Below are 17,247 nucleotides of genomic sequence, written 5' to 3' on the forward strand. Positions count from 1 at the left end.
CAGCCGCGGTGTGGACACAGGATGCCTCCGGGAGTTGAAGCGCTGCTTTGCACCAGGCCATCAGGAGCATTCTCTCCACTTTGGCCTCCTCAATGTTAGATCCCTCACTAATAAGACGTTCATCCTCAACGACTTCTTTACATCACGGCAGTTGGATATATTTCTTCTGTGTGAAACTTGGCTGCACGTCGGTGAGTGCACTCCGTTCTCCGAGCTTACACCTCCGGATTGTTCGTTCTTAAACTCCCCATGTAGCACTGGCTGAGATGGAGGGCTGGCATCAGTTTTCAAGTCAAGTTTTAATTGTAGACAAGTACAAACAAACTCATTTTCGAGCTTCGAATTACAGACATTTGTTCTAAATGCCGACGTTCCAGTTCTGTGCGCTTTATGCTATCGCCCCCCAAAATTTAATAAGACTTTCATTGAGGACTTTACAGACTTTTTTGCAGAACTAACTCTTAGCTACGACCATTTTTTAATAGCCGGGGATATGAATGTCCATGTGTGCTGTAAGTCGAACCAATTGGCCAAGGATTATCTAAATGTGGCTGACTCTTTTAATCTTACTCAATGGGTGGTTGGGGCCTCACACGAGAAGGGACATACATTGGATATTGTGTTGTCCTTTGGATTAAGTGTAAACATACAGGAAGTCTGCAATTCTGGCATCTCGGATCACTTTGCAGTACTGTTCTCTGTTACATTGGCTGGCTCCTTGGATAAACCGTGTGCCCCAGCGCGCCGGGTGCGCACGATAAACAGCCAGACTGCCTCGCGCTTTTTATGTGCTTTTGACGACTCATTGATTCACATGAGTAACATAGATAATGTAAATGTTGATCAATGGCTTTGTGTTTTTAACTCGATATGCTCAGACTTGCTGGACGAAATAGCTCCACTGGGAAGTAAAAAGTCTAAACCAGCATCGGAGCCATGGTTGAATGAAGTCACGCGCGCATACAGACTTGCGTGTAGACGCGCAGAAAGGAAATGGAAAAAGGACCGTTTGCAAGTTTCGTATGAAATACTAAAAAACATTCTGGCGGAATACCAGAAAGCTGTTAAAGCTGCAAAAACTCAGTTTTTATCCAATCTTGTTTCCAGTAACAGCCATTAGCCACAGCTTCTTTTTAAAATGTTAAATTCTATTTTAAACCCTTGTGATTGTGCTGATGTTGAATCTTCAACTGAATTATGTGACAAATTACTGTTGTTTTTCCATGAAAAGGTTTTGGCTGTTAGGTCCTCTCTCACTCCTTATGTGTCTGAGCCTCAGATACTCTTTACAGGTGCGGCTGTGTTTGATCAATTCGAGACGGTGTCTCTATCTTTTCTAACTAAAGTTGTTCAGCAGCTGAGGCCTTCAAACTGTCCACCTGACACTATCCCGTCACACCTCTTTAAAGAGGTATTTCCGACACTTGGCCCTTTTATTTTGGATTTTATTAATTCCTCACTGCTCTCTGGCTGTTTCCCGGCTGCTTTCAAACATGCTGTGGTCCAGCCCCTGTTGAAAAAAACAAACCTTGATTCCACAGTGTTATCAAATTTTAGACCTATTTCTAAACTCCCTTTCATGTCTAAGATAGTGGAGAAAGTTGTATATGACAAACTACAGTCTCATCTTGATGAAAATGGAATCACTGAATTATTCCAATCTGGTTTTAAACCCCGGCATAGCACAGAAACAGCCCTCTTAAAAATTTTAAATGATTTATTTTTAGCTGCGGATGTAGGCAAATCTACTGTTCTGGTGCTTTTAGACTTAACAGCCGCATTTGACACTGTAGACCATGCCACACTATTATCTCGCCTAGAGCATTACGTGGGCATAAAGGGTACTGCCCTTCAGTGGTTTAAATAGTTTTTATCTAACAGAAGTTTCTCAGTTCAGCTTGGTGACCACTCTTCTTCAACAATGTCACTAAATTTCGGCCTGCCCCAGGGTGCAATTTTAAGCCCTCTCTTATTTTCACTGTATATGCTTCCGCTTGGGGCCATTTTTAAGAAACACAATGTGGCTTTTCACTACTTTGCAGATGATATTCAAGTATACCTCCCACTGAGCACAATTGATATTACAGCAATTTAAACTTTACAGGACTGCCTTGAGGAGGTGGTATTATGGTTGGACTCAATTTTTTTAAGTCTTAATAAAAACAAAACTGAAATTGTAGTCTTTGGAAAAACAGACTGTCTGCAGGGCTGGGACAGTGCCATCGGCCCACGGGCTTCATTTTCTCGCTCAAGCACAAAACATTTAGGAGTGATTCTGGACTGTGGTTTTAAATTCGACAAACAGGTCAGTGCAGTGGTAAAAAGCAGTTTTTATCATTTAAGACTACTTAGTAAAATCAAGGCCTATCTCCCCAAGAAAGACTTAGGCCCTGTCCCATTTCTCCCCCCTTAAAACTTCAACTTGGTTTTGAGTGCCCTCGAAATTAAAGTCCCCTCAACAAGGGAAGTGGAGTTGAAGATCTTTCCCTATGAAATGGGACACCACTATATGCAAATTAGCACAGCAAACCTCACTACATGACGCGCAGCAAACCTCACTACGTCACGCGCAGCGTTAACGTGTCTACTACTATTTTCATTCAGAAAATGCCGGTTCCAGTTGTGTGGCCTGTGTTCGTTTATCTACGTCTGATGAATCAACAGAGACATGTGGAATATAGAAGACGCATTCGCCATATTTTTGTCTGTATTTAATCGTTTAGACGCGCACATGAAACCCAAAATATAGTTCGCTTGTCTAGTTGCAGTCCGTTTCCGAGCGCGCGCCGCCATGGGAACAGGGTCAACGTCTCTTGCGTAGATCATTGTGTTTATAATAGCACTTTTTACAGTCAAACACCTCCCGCAATTTAGAATCAGCAATTTTAAAACAATCACTGATTGTGCTCAGTGCAGTTTGGGTTTAACGTTAGGGAGACTTTCATCTTTTTCTTCACAGCGCGCTGTCATTTCTCCCGGAGAAATGACAGCGCGCTGTGAAGAAAAAGATGAAGCACTAACGTTAGACGAACGTGGCTAGTTTTTAATAGTTTTACCTCACATCTTCTTTTTATAATCCTTGGAAGCCAAAATCGAAAATAAAATTAGATGAACCAGATCAGATGTATATTTGATGGGCAGACTCTCTCGAAGCACTCAGCAGATATCATGAACATCGTCGGATAGATAGCTTTGTGAAATATTTTCTAACATTAGTGTTCAAAACTTAACAGTCCATTGGATGTGCATCAAACTAATATATTCCAACATATTTAGAAATTTTAACATGCTTATTTGTGAAAATATACTTCAATTCTTCCTTTCCAGCGGTGTCCGCCATCTTGTTTAAAAACATTTGGCTTACAAGTCCGCAAGGTATCCTGGGTAATTTCATCTTCCACTTCGTTTTAAGCCTGCATCGGACCGCACTATGTTTTGAGGGTTGATTTTAAGGGGAGAATAGCACTCCCCCTTGCTCTTTGGAGTATTGGGACACCCTACCCCTATACGAGAACGCGCAAAAACAAGGGTTAGGGCAGAAATCTAGGGTAAGGGGAGGTATAGGGACAGGCCCTTAGAGAGAGCAGTCCATCCCTTCGTGACATCGCGGCTGGACTACTGCAAATCGTTGTACTGCGGACTCGAACGCCGCTTTCTCCGCCGCCTCCAAGGGGTACAGAATGCGGCTGCTCGGTTTCTGACAGGGAAAAGAAAAAGGGACCAAATTACCCCTGTGCTGGCCTCATTACACTGGCTCCCTGTATCTTTTAGAGTGCAGTTTAATATTTTATTAATAGTTTTTAAATGTTTAATTAATACTGAGCCACCTTATCTTTCGGATATGCTGCACTCCTATGCTCCTGCCAGAGCATTAAGGTCAGCAGATCAGCTCCTTTTGACTGTCCCTAAAACTCGACTCATCTCCCGAGGGGACAGAGCCTTTTAAGTGGTAGGACCACGGCTTTGGAATAGCCTACCACTTTCTGTTAGATCTGCAGAATCCGTAGACCAATTTAAAAGCAGGCTAAAAACGTACCTGTTTTCCATAGCTTTCAACAATGAATAGACAGGTTACATTGGCCGTTCCACCACTGTATGTTTTATACTCTATTGTACGTAATGATCTATTCTATTTTATTATTTTGTGATTGTATTCTGACTAACTGATTCCATATGTACAGCACTTTGGTCAGCGGAAGTTGTTTTTCAATGTGCTCTATAAATAAATCTGACTTGACTTGACTGTTACACGATCAAAAAAGCAGGTTATGAATGTAAGTCTCGTGCCTGCAGAGAGCGTTCACGCTTGCTAACACAATCCTCCCCCCGGGCTCCGCCCGCGCGTTTAAGTGTTATCACAAAATGCAGGGCATTAATAAGACGCTCCCCGTCCATTATGATCGGGGCGTCAAATACACTTGTAAGTCTCTTGCCCGCGCACACGCGCTCACGCTTACAGGAAGCTTTTCCGCCCGGAGCGCTGCTCGCGCGTCAAAAAGTGAAAAAGGAATGTTCCCCATCCCTTATGATTGGGACATCTCACATATATCAGCCGGTTTCAGCTTTCAGCGAGCAGCCATTGCCCAGAACCGAGAGCGCGCGCGCAGCGCTTTCGGCTCCGGTTCAGTTTCACAAGCCCGCAAATGGCGGCGATCTGAACCCAGAGGCCATTCGCCCCCTAGCGGCTCACATAGCTTCGTGGGAAACTATCCCAGGGATTTCAGAATGGGTGCTGAGCACAATAAAGCAGGGCTATACACTTCAATTCATTCGCCGTCCCCTGTGCTTTCAAGCCCGGACTGCGACGATAGTGAATGCAGAAGTAGCACACCTACATCACGCAGAAATAGCAAAGCTGCTGTGCAAAGGGGCTAGAGAAAAGGTACCGCTTTCTCTGAGCGAGTCAGGTTTTTACAGCCGATATTTTCTCGTACCCAAAAAAGACGGCGCGTTCAGACCTATCCTAGATCTGAGACATTTGAACAAAGTGCTTGCGAAAATGAAAAAACAAAGTGCTTGCGAAATGAAAAAACATTTCAAAGGATATTGGGCTGTTTGGCATCAGCTGCAGCGGTGCTTCAGGTGGGCCTACTGTGCATGCGCCCGCTCCAACGCTGGTTGAATGCTCACGCGTCCCGCCGAGCCTGGGTTTCTGGCGGCCAGAAAATCAGAGTGACTCAGACCTGCATAGCGGCTCTGCAGCCCTGGTTAGTAGCCGACTGGTACCAGCAGGGAGTGATGATGGGAACCATCTCTTATCGGAAAGTCATTCGACAGACGCGTCCAACTCGGGTTGGGGCGCTCTGTTCGAGGGCAGACCGGTCTTCGACCGGTGGTCAGACCAAGAGAAGTGTTTTCACATAAACTGTCTGGAAATGATAGCGGTCGAGAACGCGCTGAAGCGCTTCCTCCCGTTCATACAGGACCAACATGTTCTTGTCCGCTCGGACAACATGTCTGTGGTATCCTATGTAAACCGTCAGGGCGGTGTCAGATCCAGAAATCTCTGCAATCTGACGGAACGCCTCCTTATTTGGTCTCAGATGCACCTGCGTTCGCTGAGGGTGGCGTATGCGCCTGGCCACTTGAACGAGGGCCCAGACAAACTGTCCAGGGACAATGTTCCCCCAGGGGAATGGTCCCTGCACCCCCAAACGGTCCAAAAGCTTTGGCGCCTATTCGGCAGAGCGGAAGTCAACCTATTTGCGTCAAAAGACAACGCTCAATGCCCGACGTTCTTCTCGAAGGACGAGGACGCGCTGGCCCAGGTTTGGCCCATTCTCCCGCTATATGCTTTCCCTCCGGTCTCTCTGTTACCACAGGTGATCAAGAGAATCAGGGAAACGCGCCACTCTGTGCTCCTCATAGCCCCGCGTTGGGAGAACCAGATTTGGTTCCCGGAACTAGCACGGCTGTCACTTACAGCTCCGTGGCCGATTCCGGTGAGGGCAGATCTCCTCTCTCAGGTTCGCTGAGCGAGCTGGCATCCCCATCCAAAGCGCTGGTCTCTGCACGCATGGTTGATCAACGGGTACTCGTTGCCCTGCCAGAAGGAGTGATGATCAACGCACGGCCAGTCACTGGGAAGACATGAGTTGGTCATGCGCTTCCTTAGAGGAGCAAGAAGGATGAACCCGCCGTGCCCCCCGTCGGTTCCTATGTGGGATCTTTCATCGGTCCTCGAGGCCCTGAACGCCTTTCCATTTGAACCACTAGACTCCATGGGGTTGAAATATCTATCACTGGAAACCGTCTTTCTGACTGCACTGTCGTCAGTAAAACGTGTGGGGGATCTGCATGCGCTGTCTGTCAGCGCGTCGTGTCTTGAGTCTGGGCCGAATGACTCTAAAGTCATCCCCAGACCTAGACATGGCTATGTTCCTAAAGTGATGGGCACTCCATTCAGAGCGCAAGTTATTTCGCTGTCCGCTCTGACAGCATCTGACAGCGAAAGTGAGGTGAATCTCCTCTGCCCTGTCAGGGCGCTGAGATTTAACATTATGCACTCCGCCTCCTTCAGGCGTTCAGAATAGCTTTTTGTTTCGTTTGGTGGGTGCACCAAGGGTCTCGCCTCCTCGAAACAGAGCCGGCGCGCTGCTCTGTATTCCCTATGTGTGCTTATGTACAAGTGATGGCCCGCGTGGCTGGCCACCTTATTTTTTCCACTTATGGGGTTCCCCTGAAAGTTCGGGGTCTCATGGTGGATGCTTGGCGCGCACCGCGGTGACAAAGTGTTCCCGTAGCGTAAGCTAAACTTCCGCAATACGAGAGAACCTCTCGTAAGAGAACGATACTCGGTTACTATCGTAACCTCGGTTCTCTCTAGAGAGGGAACGAGTATTGCGTAACCGGCCGTGCTCGCGCCCCGAGCGACTTCGCTTCAGTCGACGAAAAACCAGGGAAGTCAGCCTACAGACCCTACTTTTATACGCCAAGCCACGCCCATTCTGGCGGGCTGTGACGCTATGAAGGCGCGGGCGCCCTTCATTGGGCGTGACGTCACGCCGGGCTCACTGGTAGGCTGCAGCAGCTGCCCGCAGGGCGGCCAATGAGCACGCGAAAAATGGCCTGCTCTAGGTCTGCTAGCTGCTGCACTGGGTTGACAATGAATACAAAATTAAGGATAATTTTTTTGGCTTCAATATCTCGAGAAGATGAATCTTTCCTGTAGCGTAAGCTAAACTTACGCAATACTCGTTCCCTCTCTAGAGAGAACCGAGGTTACGTTAGTAACCGAGTATCGTTATCGTAGGAACATTGACTTTACATTTTAATGTCCCTAAACATGACTTAGAACAACACACATTTTGATTGGTTGCTTTACATGTCAATTGGAAGTCCTCTTGGCCAATGAAAGCTGCGATAGAGTCCAGACCTTCTGCTGTCAGAAGGAATGTCCCGCCATTAGTGCAAATCAACGGATGTGTCTTTATCACATGCCATGTGTATCTTTATAACACTCTAAAAAGTAGTACGACACCACACCAATTTGATGTATCTTTGATGTATCAGAACAGTGTACTTGCCGAAGTTTAATATTTAGGGTTAGACATTTGTTTAAATTAAAAATTCAGTCTTACAACTGGTTGTAATACTGGGTTTTCACTGTTTTATGCAATCAATAAACATAGTCCAGAGTGTTTCATGCTTGTCTGTAATACTCTTTTAGCTCTAAGCTAAAGCCTATTCATCAGTTCCATGAACCAATTCAAATTTAGTTTTACAATATTAGTGCATGAAAAGAGTGTCACGTTGTCAAATAGAGTTCAGGGCCGTCATAGTCAAGAGCGCGCACACTCCTGTCAGTGCTTATTGACAACCCAACAATCACTGATCTGAGTCACAGTGGGAAAATACTGATGTATTTTGTTGCAGATTGTTGATGCATTATTAGGAGGGCAGGGTGCTTCAGGTGAGAGCTGCTACACTGTATTGCTTGTCGATAAAGGTGCATTATTGTCAAGGCCAGTTTCAATAGTTACAATAAAATAAAGCAAAGCTATTCTGAAGATGATACTGCAATTGTAGAACAATGGCCTTAGTTATTCCACAAACAGACAAACAAGTAGGCCAACTCGTCGTCCTGCATCATAAATAGAGGCTTGTTAGGAACCACAAGAAACATCAATTATTTGACATGAAGCATTGCTATAGGATAACTACTGTATCAGAACTTTGTAAAAGTTGGAACAAATGCTAATACACTGAGGACAAATGTGTGTAGGATGTGGTATCTGACCTGAGTGCAGTGATCTCTCCTTCTGCCCCTGGGTTGTGAGGTGAAAGTCAGTGTCTATTAAACAACTTGGACTTTTTTGCTCTTCAACATAGTTCTCCATTTTGTGAACTGAACTCGAGTTCAGACTTTCCTACCACAGTGCTTTTACTGTTCATAAGAGCAGCTCTGAGGTCTACAATGTACTTTTTCCATCTCTAAATGACTGTAGGGAACATAGCCTACTGCTAACCTGTAAAAATATTCCAGCGATGAAGGTAAACCTGAGGAAATTATACAGCTCTCAAATATTACCATCGTATTTCTCTACACTGTCAATGTCTTTTTTACCTGCCCTAGAACACACTATTGTTTCAGTAATCAATATTGAAAAACTGACCAAAGAGGTATTATAGCTATATTTAGCCTTTAAAAGTACACACTTACTCATACTTTAAGAGCTGCAGTAATTCTTAATAAATAAAATGTTATGTTTAAGCATTTTTTACTAAGAAAAGGTTAAAATATCTTGTTTTAACTTGTTAAGTATTTTCCATACTTGTACTGATGAATTTAATCACTTGTAAGGCATTACGGCCGTTTCACACCGCAAGCGTCAGCGGCGCGTGAGCAGCGCGTATTTTTTTCGGCGTGCATGTTAATCAATGAGTGCGTTCACACCGCGAGCAGGAACAGCGCGTGAGCGTCAAGCAGGAGCGTCGCGTGAGCAGCAGTGAAGCGGGGGTTTCGGCTTCGAGTCTATTTTTGCTGCGCTGCTCACGCTCAATTAAAGTGAAAGCACACTTTTGATGAACAAAATGAATATGATTCCACACAAAAAGTGCCCAAAACGCATAGAATTTGCATGTCTAGTGTGTTTTAACAAGAATTGCAGTATGTCAGAAAAGGAAATGAAGACTAACATAAAGAAAATAAAATATTATAGAAAATGTAGGCTACCCATTAAACTTGTTTTTAATTATCCAGTTTGGGCTTTGAACAAACTTCAAATGTGTTTATGACCACCAACTTCTAAAAACAGATTTTTTAAAAGTCTTTGTAAAGAAATGCTTGCTTATATGTAGCCTGTGAGCCGCTGTTGTGACGCTGTACAAACGCTTCCAGTGTGAATACTCGCGCGCGTCTGCAGCTGCAGTTACGATGTAGTTGCGCTGACGTGTTGCTCACGCGCCGCTCGTGCTTGCGGTGTGAAACGGCCGTTATGCTCTAGACCAGGTGTGCCCATGCCCAACCCTGCTCCTGCACAGTTCATCTCCAACCCTAATCAAACACACCTGAAGCAACCAATTAAGGTATTCAGGATCACTTGAAAGTTAAAGGCAGGTGTGTTTAATTAGGGTTGGAGATAAACTGTGCAGGACAGTCGATCGGCAGGAGCAGGGTTGGGCACCCTTCCTCTAGACCAGTGGTTCCCAAACCTGTCCTGGCGACCCACCAACACTGCACGTTTTCTCTGTCTCCCTAATCAAACACACCTAATTCAACTCATCAGCTCATAATCACATGGGTTAATGAGCTGATGAGTTGAATCAGGTGTGTTTGATTAGGGAGACAGAGAAAACGTGCAGTGTTGGTGGGTCGCCAGGACAGGTTTGGGAACCACTGCTCTAGACCAGGTGTGCCCAACCCTGCTCCCGCCGATCAACTGTCCTGCACAGTTCATCACCAACCCTAATCAAACACACCTGAAGCAAACAATTGTGTTCATGCGACGAACAACCGTATAAGTCCAAAAAAACAAAAATTGAGATAACCATGTGACTTGAATGTATGTGTGTCACTTTGTATACAGAATCACTTTGCGGGTGTGTTCGCGCGACCAAAACTCTGTATTTTAAACTTTAAAATAGTCTCACGCGGAAAAACCATTTATGTCCACTAACGAAAAATGGAGACGCCGGTTGCTTTCATGTCCGCTGCAGATATTAAAAGGCAAAACCCCGGCAAAAAAAGGAGAACGAACATGAATGAATGGAAGGACAGAGCAAGGAAGTCTTTGAGGGATGCTGGGAAACCATATGTGAACCGGAGAGGAGAGCAAAAACGAGGAAAAGGTCCACCGAAAGAGGTGAGTGAAAGAACCGTATACAAAGTATCTACCTAACTTTAGCGGTTACAGTCAGAGGGGCGTGTAGGCTACTGGGCGTCGTCTACAGTTCATATAGCTCACTCTGTTTAACGGATCAAGTCATGAATGGGTCGAAATGAATGCTGTAGGCTACTCCTTATAACCACGGATAAATTAATCGAAACATTTTAGCTGCGTCTGATGTCCCTAATGTTAGATGGCGGGATAATGTTAGCTGGCTAGCCAGTTACTTTGTAACGTAACGTTAGCTGGTCATAGTCAGGGGGCATATTACTGGGCGTCTAACGTTACTAATGTTCATACAGCTCAGACTGTTTAGTGAATCAAGTCATGAATGGGTGACTTGAAATGAAATTAAATCGAAATGAAAGCTGAGAAAATTAGAATTTGATTGCTTTATGTCTTCACTGAAATTGGTAAAAAGAAAAGAAAAAAAGTCATTGACGTGTTTAAAATATTCTGATATCATTTTTGGATCCCCTGTTACCATTTAATGCAACACTTTGTTTTGTAATATTGTATGCTATGCTATGTTTGTTACTTGTTATTTAATAAATAAAAAGGTAATAATAAAAAATGCATTGATTGTGTAAGCTGTTATATATTCTAGCTAGTAACCTTAACAGCTGCTAATAGCTCTAGTGTTCTATAGCTAAAAAAAAAAAAAAACAGTAGTGTGATTTTGTTTCTGTTAAGGGCAAGGTGTGCAAGGAGACGTGTCCCAGGCAGTGTTCAAGCCAGACCAAAATAGACCAAAACAGACCAAAGAAAACTCCAGCTCTTCACAGAGTTTTATGCTGTCTCTTATGAGAGGCAGCAGGCTATCATTCTCTCTGGTTTGGAGCAGGTAGGCTAACTTAAGCAATTCATGACCATATCATGTCAACAGTATGCAGTGCATTACAATGTAGGCCCATGAAATAACCAGTGAATTGAATATTACTGTAGGCCTTAAATTCACCAAGACTGCACATGTGCCTGATCACTGTAAATGTTAAATTTTGTGAGGATGGATGAAGGATGATCGGCATCAAGTAGGCCTCGAGTGCATTACAGACCACAGTGCTTTGGTGCCCTAAAAGGCATACACATGGCTTATTCATAATCCTAACCAAAGCCTACTCACATACTTAATGACCTTAACTTGACAGCTCTACACGACGGCTAGCCTGCTACGCTATGTTAAATGTCTTTTTACTTCATGTCTTTTTACTTCTAGCACAAGGTGAGTCGCAGAAGACCACGTGGGCCTGACACTGAGATTACTAAGAGGAAGTACACCTTCAAGTACCATGTGCAACAAGGAGGCCAAAGACTTGCTGTTTGTAAGCTCACATTTATGTCAGTCTTTCAACTGACCAACAGTCGCCTACAGGCAAGTTCTATATAGCCTAGTGTTTTCCGTTTGTTAACTTTTTATTACATGCATGACTTTAATCAGATACATTGTCCATTACATATTTATTTAAAGTTACTTATCTTTGAAAAGGTTATTCAAGAAAAGTTAGGCAGTCAGTCTGAGGGAACAGAGCAGGTAGCTAAAGTCAGGTCTCCATTAGAGGACTTCAGAGGAAAACATAAGAACAGGTAAGTAAAAAAAAAAAATCTTGAAGGACCTCATGCTCTCGTCCTGATAGTTTTTAAAGCTGCACCATTGTCAGCATCTGTTGCCCTACAACATTCCCTGGTCTAATGGTACACTGGATGCTGGCATTATAGGGCGTCGGGTGCCTTGCCACCTTATAACGCCAGCGTGCACGTACGGTATTGGTTAGGATTCAGCTCACTGTTGTTGCCCAGTCAGGAAACATATTTTTGCACTTTGAGATCGATATCAGAGGTAAAGTGCTATGCAAATGTAATGTATGATTATTCTTTGTATCATTACAACATGTGGATATTTTAGGGATACTTTAGCTCTGGAAAGATTGATGTGTATTTAAAATGGGTCATTTATGTAGTAGAAATGTGAAATTATGTTTGAATTTGGAGCTTTCTAGACTGAGAAAAGCCAGAAAATGTATTTTTGATTTATGGGGATGAAAGACAACAACTCCCAGATTGCAATGCTAAAACGCACACATCAATCGATCACATGTTTAGCATTCATGTAAACACTACATTCAGATTCACAAATCGGAATAAATTCAGTTAGATTGAAACAAAAGTTGTGCATGTAAACAATGACGATTTTTGCGTCATCAGAGGATTTTTTCCAGACAAAAAATACATAAATCTCTCATCTCAGGGGGATATGAGGGAGGAAAGCATGGTAATTCGAAAATACTAAAAAGAATTCGGTTTTCTAATGATACCAAGCTTAATGCTAAATCCTGAAGTATCCCTTTAATGACTGTATGTGAAAAACAAAATCCTATGGTTTAGAGGAAATTTAAGAATTATGCATTTATTGTCACAGAAACAATGCAATTGTGTAAAACAGACCAGCATAGTTTATTATATTTCCCTTGTTCATGAGTTGTGTTTATTTTTTAGGCCTCATAGCATTCATCCTGCAGTGAGAGAGGGGATAAGAGAGCATATCTTGAGCTTCCCACGCCAACCGAACCACTACTCACGGATGAAGGGAGATGTGGAGAGGGAGTACCTGAGCCCTGATTTAAACCTGCTCCGCATGTTCCGCCTGTACAAGGAGAACAATCCAACATCCACTACAAAGTTCTGGCTCTATAGGGACCTCTTCAAGCAGCAGAACCTCAGTTTTGGGCAGCCAAGAAGTGACACTTGTGCGAAATGTGACGCCCTGTTCTCAAAATTAACAGCTGCTACAACAGATGGAGAAAGGTTGAAGATCGCAGCCGAGAGTGAGCTTCACCACCGGAAAGCTGAAAAAGCATGCACCCAGTTGCAGGCTGACACAGAGTGGGCCAAAGCCAATGATGACTGCCATGTCATTTGTATCGACATGCAGGGGGTAGTGTTCACACCGAACCTGACACACTCCAACGTGTACTATCAACGGCAGCTGGCCAACTACAACCTCTGTATCCAGGAGATGGGCACTGACGATCCTCCTACAATGTGCCTCTGGCATGAGAGCATCGCTCACAGAGGTTCCATCGAGGTGGCAAGCTGTCTTTTGAAGTGGGCAGAAACATCTTTCGCTCCCCTAGTCCAGGCAAAGGAACGGAAGCTCATCATCTATTGTGACCGATGCTGTGGGCAGAACAATAACTGGCGAGTCCTAAACCTCATGGCCCTGCTCGTATCTAGAGGGTACTTCAGTCACATAGAGCAGAAGTTCATGGTGTCTGGTCACTCCTTCCTTCCCTGTGACCGTTCCTTTGCCACGCTGGACAAGAGGCGTAAGGTGTCCACACTCTACACCCCCAGCGATGTTGCCGAGTTGATGCATGGAGCCAGGCAGCAGCATCCATTTAAAGTAATTGAGATGAAATGTGCGGACTTCAGGCAGCTCCCTGATGCAACATTAAAGCGTCCACCTGGCTTCCTAATCACATCCATGATGTGGTTGAAAGTGACAGGTAAAAAACTAAAGAGTTTTTCTGAGATTAACAGTGTTGGGGATATGTGCGTGAAAGAAGAATCTTTAGTAAATTTCTTGTTGAATCATGATTTCAGCTGCTGATCCATGGTGTGTCCACACAAAAGGGAGCCACAGCCTCTACGAGGGATGGAAGACCTGGCTGATCACCAAACAGAGGAAGAATCATCCAGTTCCCTTGTTCTCCACCACGTATGCTCGTGCTTACGAGGACCCTCTGCCCGTCAAGAAGGAGAAGCACCGTGACTTTATGAAAATGCTAGCCTACATGCCAGCGGAGGCCCAAGCATTTTATGGGACATTAGAATGCGAAGAGTAGCCTGGTATGTGTTGGTCTTGTGCAGGGTAAGGTGGGTGTGGCGAACAGGACGAGGCCGAGGGACGTGAGAGAATGACGCGAGGCTGGTGGTGCGAGTGTTAATGAACGTCACCTGTGAGACGCACCGGTCTCGCATCTCTCAACGTCGTCGCTCCTCCTTTATGCTTCCGCTCCTCCGTGAGAGATGCGAGACCAGTGCATCTCACAGATGTCACTCATTAACACTCGCACCACCGGCCTCGCGCCATTCTCTCACGTCCCTCGGCCTCGTCCTGTTCGCCACAGTGGGGTATATTGTGTATATTGTGTAAAATTAAATCATAATAGTAGTTGTAGCTTATCTTGTATGCCTTATCTTATGTTGTATAATAGGAATATATAGGTATTTATTTATTTAGTAAATGAATGAATGGGGTGATTATTTATGAAATGTATTATAAAAGTTAAAAGGAACAAAAAAAGAAAGATGTATATGGTAAACTAGCATATACTGTACCATAGCATGGAATGATGAGGATGTATGTCTGTATTGTAAATATGTATTGTTTACAGTTATTACTGTTGTTTATTGTTTGTACTGATTTTTATTTTCTGTACTATAAGTAGGCCTATGTATTGTTCATTGTTCGTGAATAGAGAATATGTTGTAAAGGTTCCAAATTGTAAATTCCGCCTTCAATAAACATAAAACATTCTAGTGATAAGACTTGTAATGTCGCTACAATACAAAACGTCTCGGTTACGTATGTAACCCTAGTTCCCTGAACAGCGAACGAGACGCTGCGTCAACGCTGTGGGAATGCCCCTACGTGTCTGCGTCCTGAAGCACATATGAAATCAGTCCAATGGAGAGACGGAACGTCATAGGCGGGTGACGTCATCGACCAGGAAACTATAAAGCACCCCAAAACACAAGCGCGACAGCTTCTGATAGGCTGAACCAAGTGCTAACGGGCATGCCGGGAGTATGGCAGAACGACGCAGCGTCTCGTTCCCTGTTCAGGGAACTAGTGTTACATACGTAACCGAGACATTCACTTTCAAGGGAACTCGAGCTAATACCCACGTCGCCATAAGAGCAAGTGCCCGTCATGTGAAATCAGAGCGCACAGAGGACGAGAACACCTGCGCCCCTGGAGTGTAGCTGAGGTAAAGGTCATAAATCCTAACAAACGTGTGCGGTGAGGACCAGCCTGCCGCATCACAGACAACATGGAGAGAAACTCCTTACAATAAAGCTTTGGAAGCAGCCATACTCCTAGTCGAGTGCGCTCGTACAGCCAAGGGTGAAGGTTAACCAGCCGAATCGTAAGCAAGTGAAATGGCCTCAACCACCCATTTGCTCATTCCCTGTTTAGATGCAGGACACCTGTCCCTGGGTGGCCCAAAGCAAACGAACAACTGTTCAGACTTCCTCCACAGGGCAGCACTGTGGACATAAGCATCTAAAGCCCTAACTGGGCAGAGTAAATTAAGTTTCTCCTGGTCTGACGACATAAAGGGAGGAGGACAGAAAGCCTGCAGAACTATAGGTCTAGCAACATTAGAAGGGACCCTAGGAACATAGCCCGACATAGGATGGAGGAAGGCCTTCACCATACCAGGCGAGAATTCCAGGCACGAGGGGGGAACCGAGAGTGCTTGAATGTCTCCAATTCTCTTAAGAGACGAAATAGCGAGAAGAAAGATAGTCTTTAGAGTGACGAATTTCTCAGGAACCTCTTCAATGGGCTCGAACGGAGCTAGGGAGAGACCTTCTAGTACGATGGCCAGATCCCAGGTCGGCACCCTCGTGTGAACTGCAGGCCTCAACCTCAAAGAACCACGAAGAAAGCGTGTTATAAGCGGGTGTCTCCCCAAAGAGAATCCACTGAAATGGACATGGTAAGCAGCTAGTGCTGCCACTTACACCTTTAGTGTGGAGGGAGATAGCCCTGAGGAGAAACGCTCCTGCAGGAACTCCAGCACTGCACCCACTGGGCAGTTAACTGGGTCCAACTGGTGTTCTCCACACGAAGAAGTGAAAAATCTCCACTTCAAGGCATATAACTTCCTCGTGGAAGGAGCTCTGGAATGGAGGATGGTCTCAACAACCTCGGTTGAGAGACCTGAACTTAAGAGCTGGGCCGCTTCAGAGGACAAGCCCAAAGTTTCCACAGTTCTGTGCGGGGTTGAAGGATCGACCCACTCGCCTGAGAGAGAAGGTCCCTCCTGATCAGAATCTCCAGAGGAGAGAACGGGCGCGAAGACAACGTTGCGTGACCCTGATCATGCGGAGTGGGTTTCCCCTCGGGGAGAACCCCTTGGCCCTGAGCCACCACTGCAATGATCCCATGTACAGCAGGCCGCACGGTATAACGTTGGACATTGCTGCCATCAGACCTAACAGTCTCTGAAACTGTTTCACAGTGAGTGACTGGCCTAGCTTTGCTTGTTTGTCGGCCATGAGGATCGAAGTGATACGAGCAGGAGACAGGCGTGCCTGCATCGTCGTCAAATCCCAGATTACACCCAGAAAAGTGGTCCTCTGTAGTGGAGATAGCACACTTTTCTTGGCATTGAGCCTCAGCCCCAGTTTCTTGATGTGAGCGAGAACGACATCTCGATGCCGAGCCGCCAGATGCTCCGATTGAGCTAAAATCAACCAATCGTCGATATAATTCAAAATGTGGATGGCACTGGAGTCCGGAGCCAGAGCTGCATCCATACATTTCATAAATGTTCGGGGAGAGAGAGCTAGGCCGAACGGAAGTACCCGATATTGGTACGCTTCGCCCCCGAAAGGGCACCTCAGGAACTTCCTGTGTTGTGGAAGGATAGACACATTGAGGTAGGCGTCCTTGAGATCTTTCATGACAGACCAGTCCTCAGATCTGATCTGTGGCACAATGTTTCTCAACATTTTGAACTTTAGTTACATGATGTAAACGTACAGAACTAAAAAAAAAAAAAAAAATGGGACACAACCCCCCATCTTTCTCTGGAACGATGAAATACCGGCTGTAAAACCCGGTGTCCCTGCTGGAGGGAGGTACATATTCTATGGCCCATGTTCAACAGAATTTTCAACTCTTGTT

General features: G+C 44.9%; 1 protein-coding gene and 1 long non-coding RNA gene across 2 annotated transcripts; both read left to right on the plus strand.

The window, feature by feature from the left end:
* Positions 1-11,081: 11,081 nt before the first annotated feature.
* LOC143696961 (uncharacterized) lies at positions 11,082-12,983 on the plus strand. The gene is made up of 3 exons (XR_013186101.1): positions 11,082-11,172; positions 11,545-11,700; positions 12,822-12,983. It is a non-coding gene; the product is annotated as an uncharacterized LOC143696961 (long non-coding RNA).
* Positions 12,984-13,014: 31 nt separating this feature from the next.
* Positions 13,015-14,170, plus strand: LOC143697088 (uncharacterized). Its single transcript, XM_077194015.1, has 2 exons — positions 13,015-13,831; positions 13,929-14,170. The coding sequence occupies exons 1-2, from the start codon at positions 13,252-13,254 to the stop codon at positions 14,168-14,170; spliced, it is 822 nt and encodes a 273-aa protein (XP_077050130.1). The 5' UTR covers positions 13,015-13,251.
* Positions 14,171-17,247: the final 3,077 nt, after the last annotated feature.

The sequence above is a fragment of the Siphateles boraxobius genome, unplaced genomic scaffold (assembly GCF_051911475.1).
Source record: "Siphateles boraxobius isolate OS27281-9 unplaced genomic scaffold, OSU_SipBor_1 31, whole genome shotgun sequence".
In the NCBI taxonomy this organism is placed as follows: domain Eukaryota; kingdom Metazoa; phylum Chordata; class Actinopteri; order Cypriniformes; family Leuciscidae; genus Siphateles; species Siphateles boraxobius.

Bases quoted from the DNA above. Each gene is read 5' to 3' on its own strand.
- LOC143697088 (XM_077194015.1), top strand. From the start codon at position 13,252: ATGCAGGGGGTAGTGTTCACACCGAACCTGACACACTCCAACGTGTAC. The intron at 13,832-13,928 runs GTAAAAAACTAA...TCATGATTTCAG, and splicing joins GATGTGGTTGAAAGTGACAG to CTGCTGATCCATGGTGTGTC.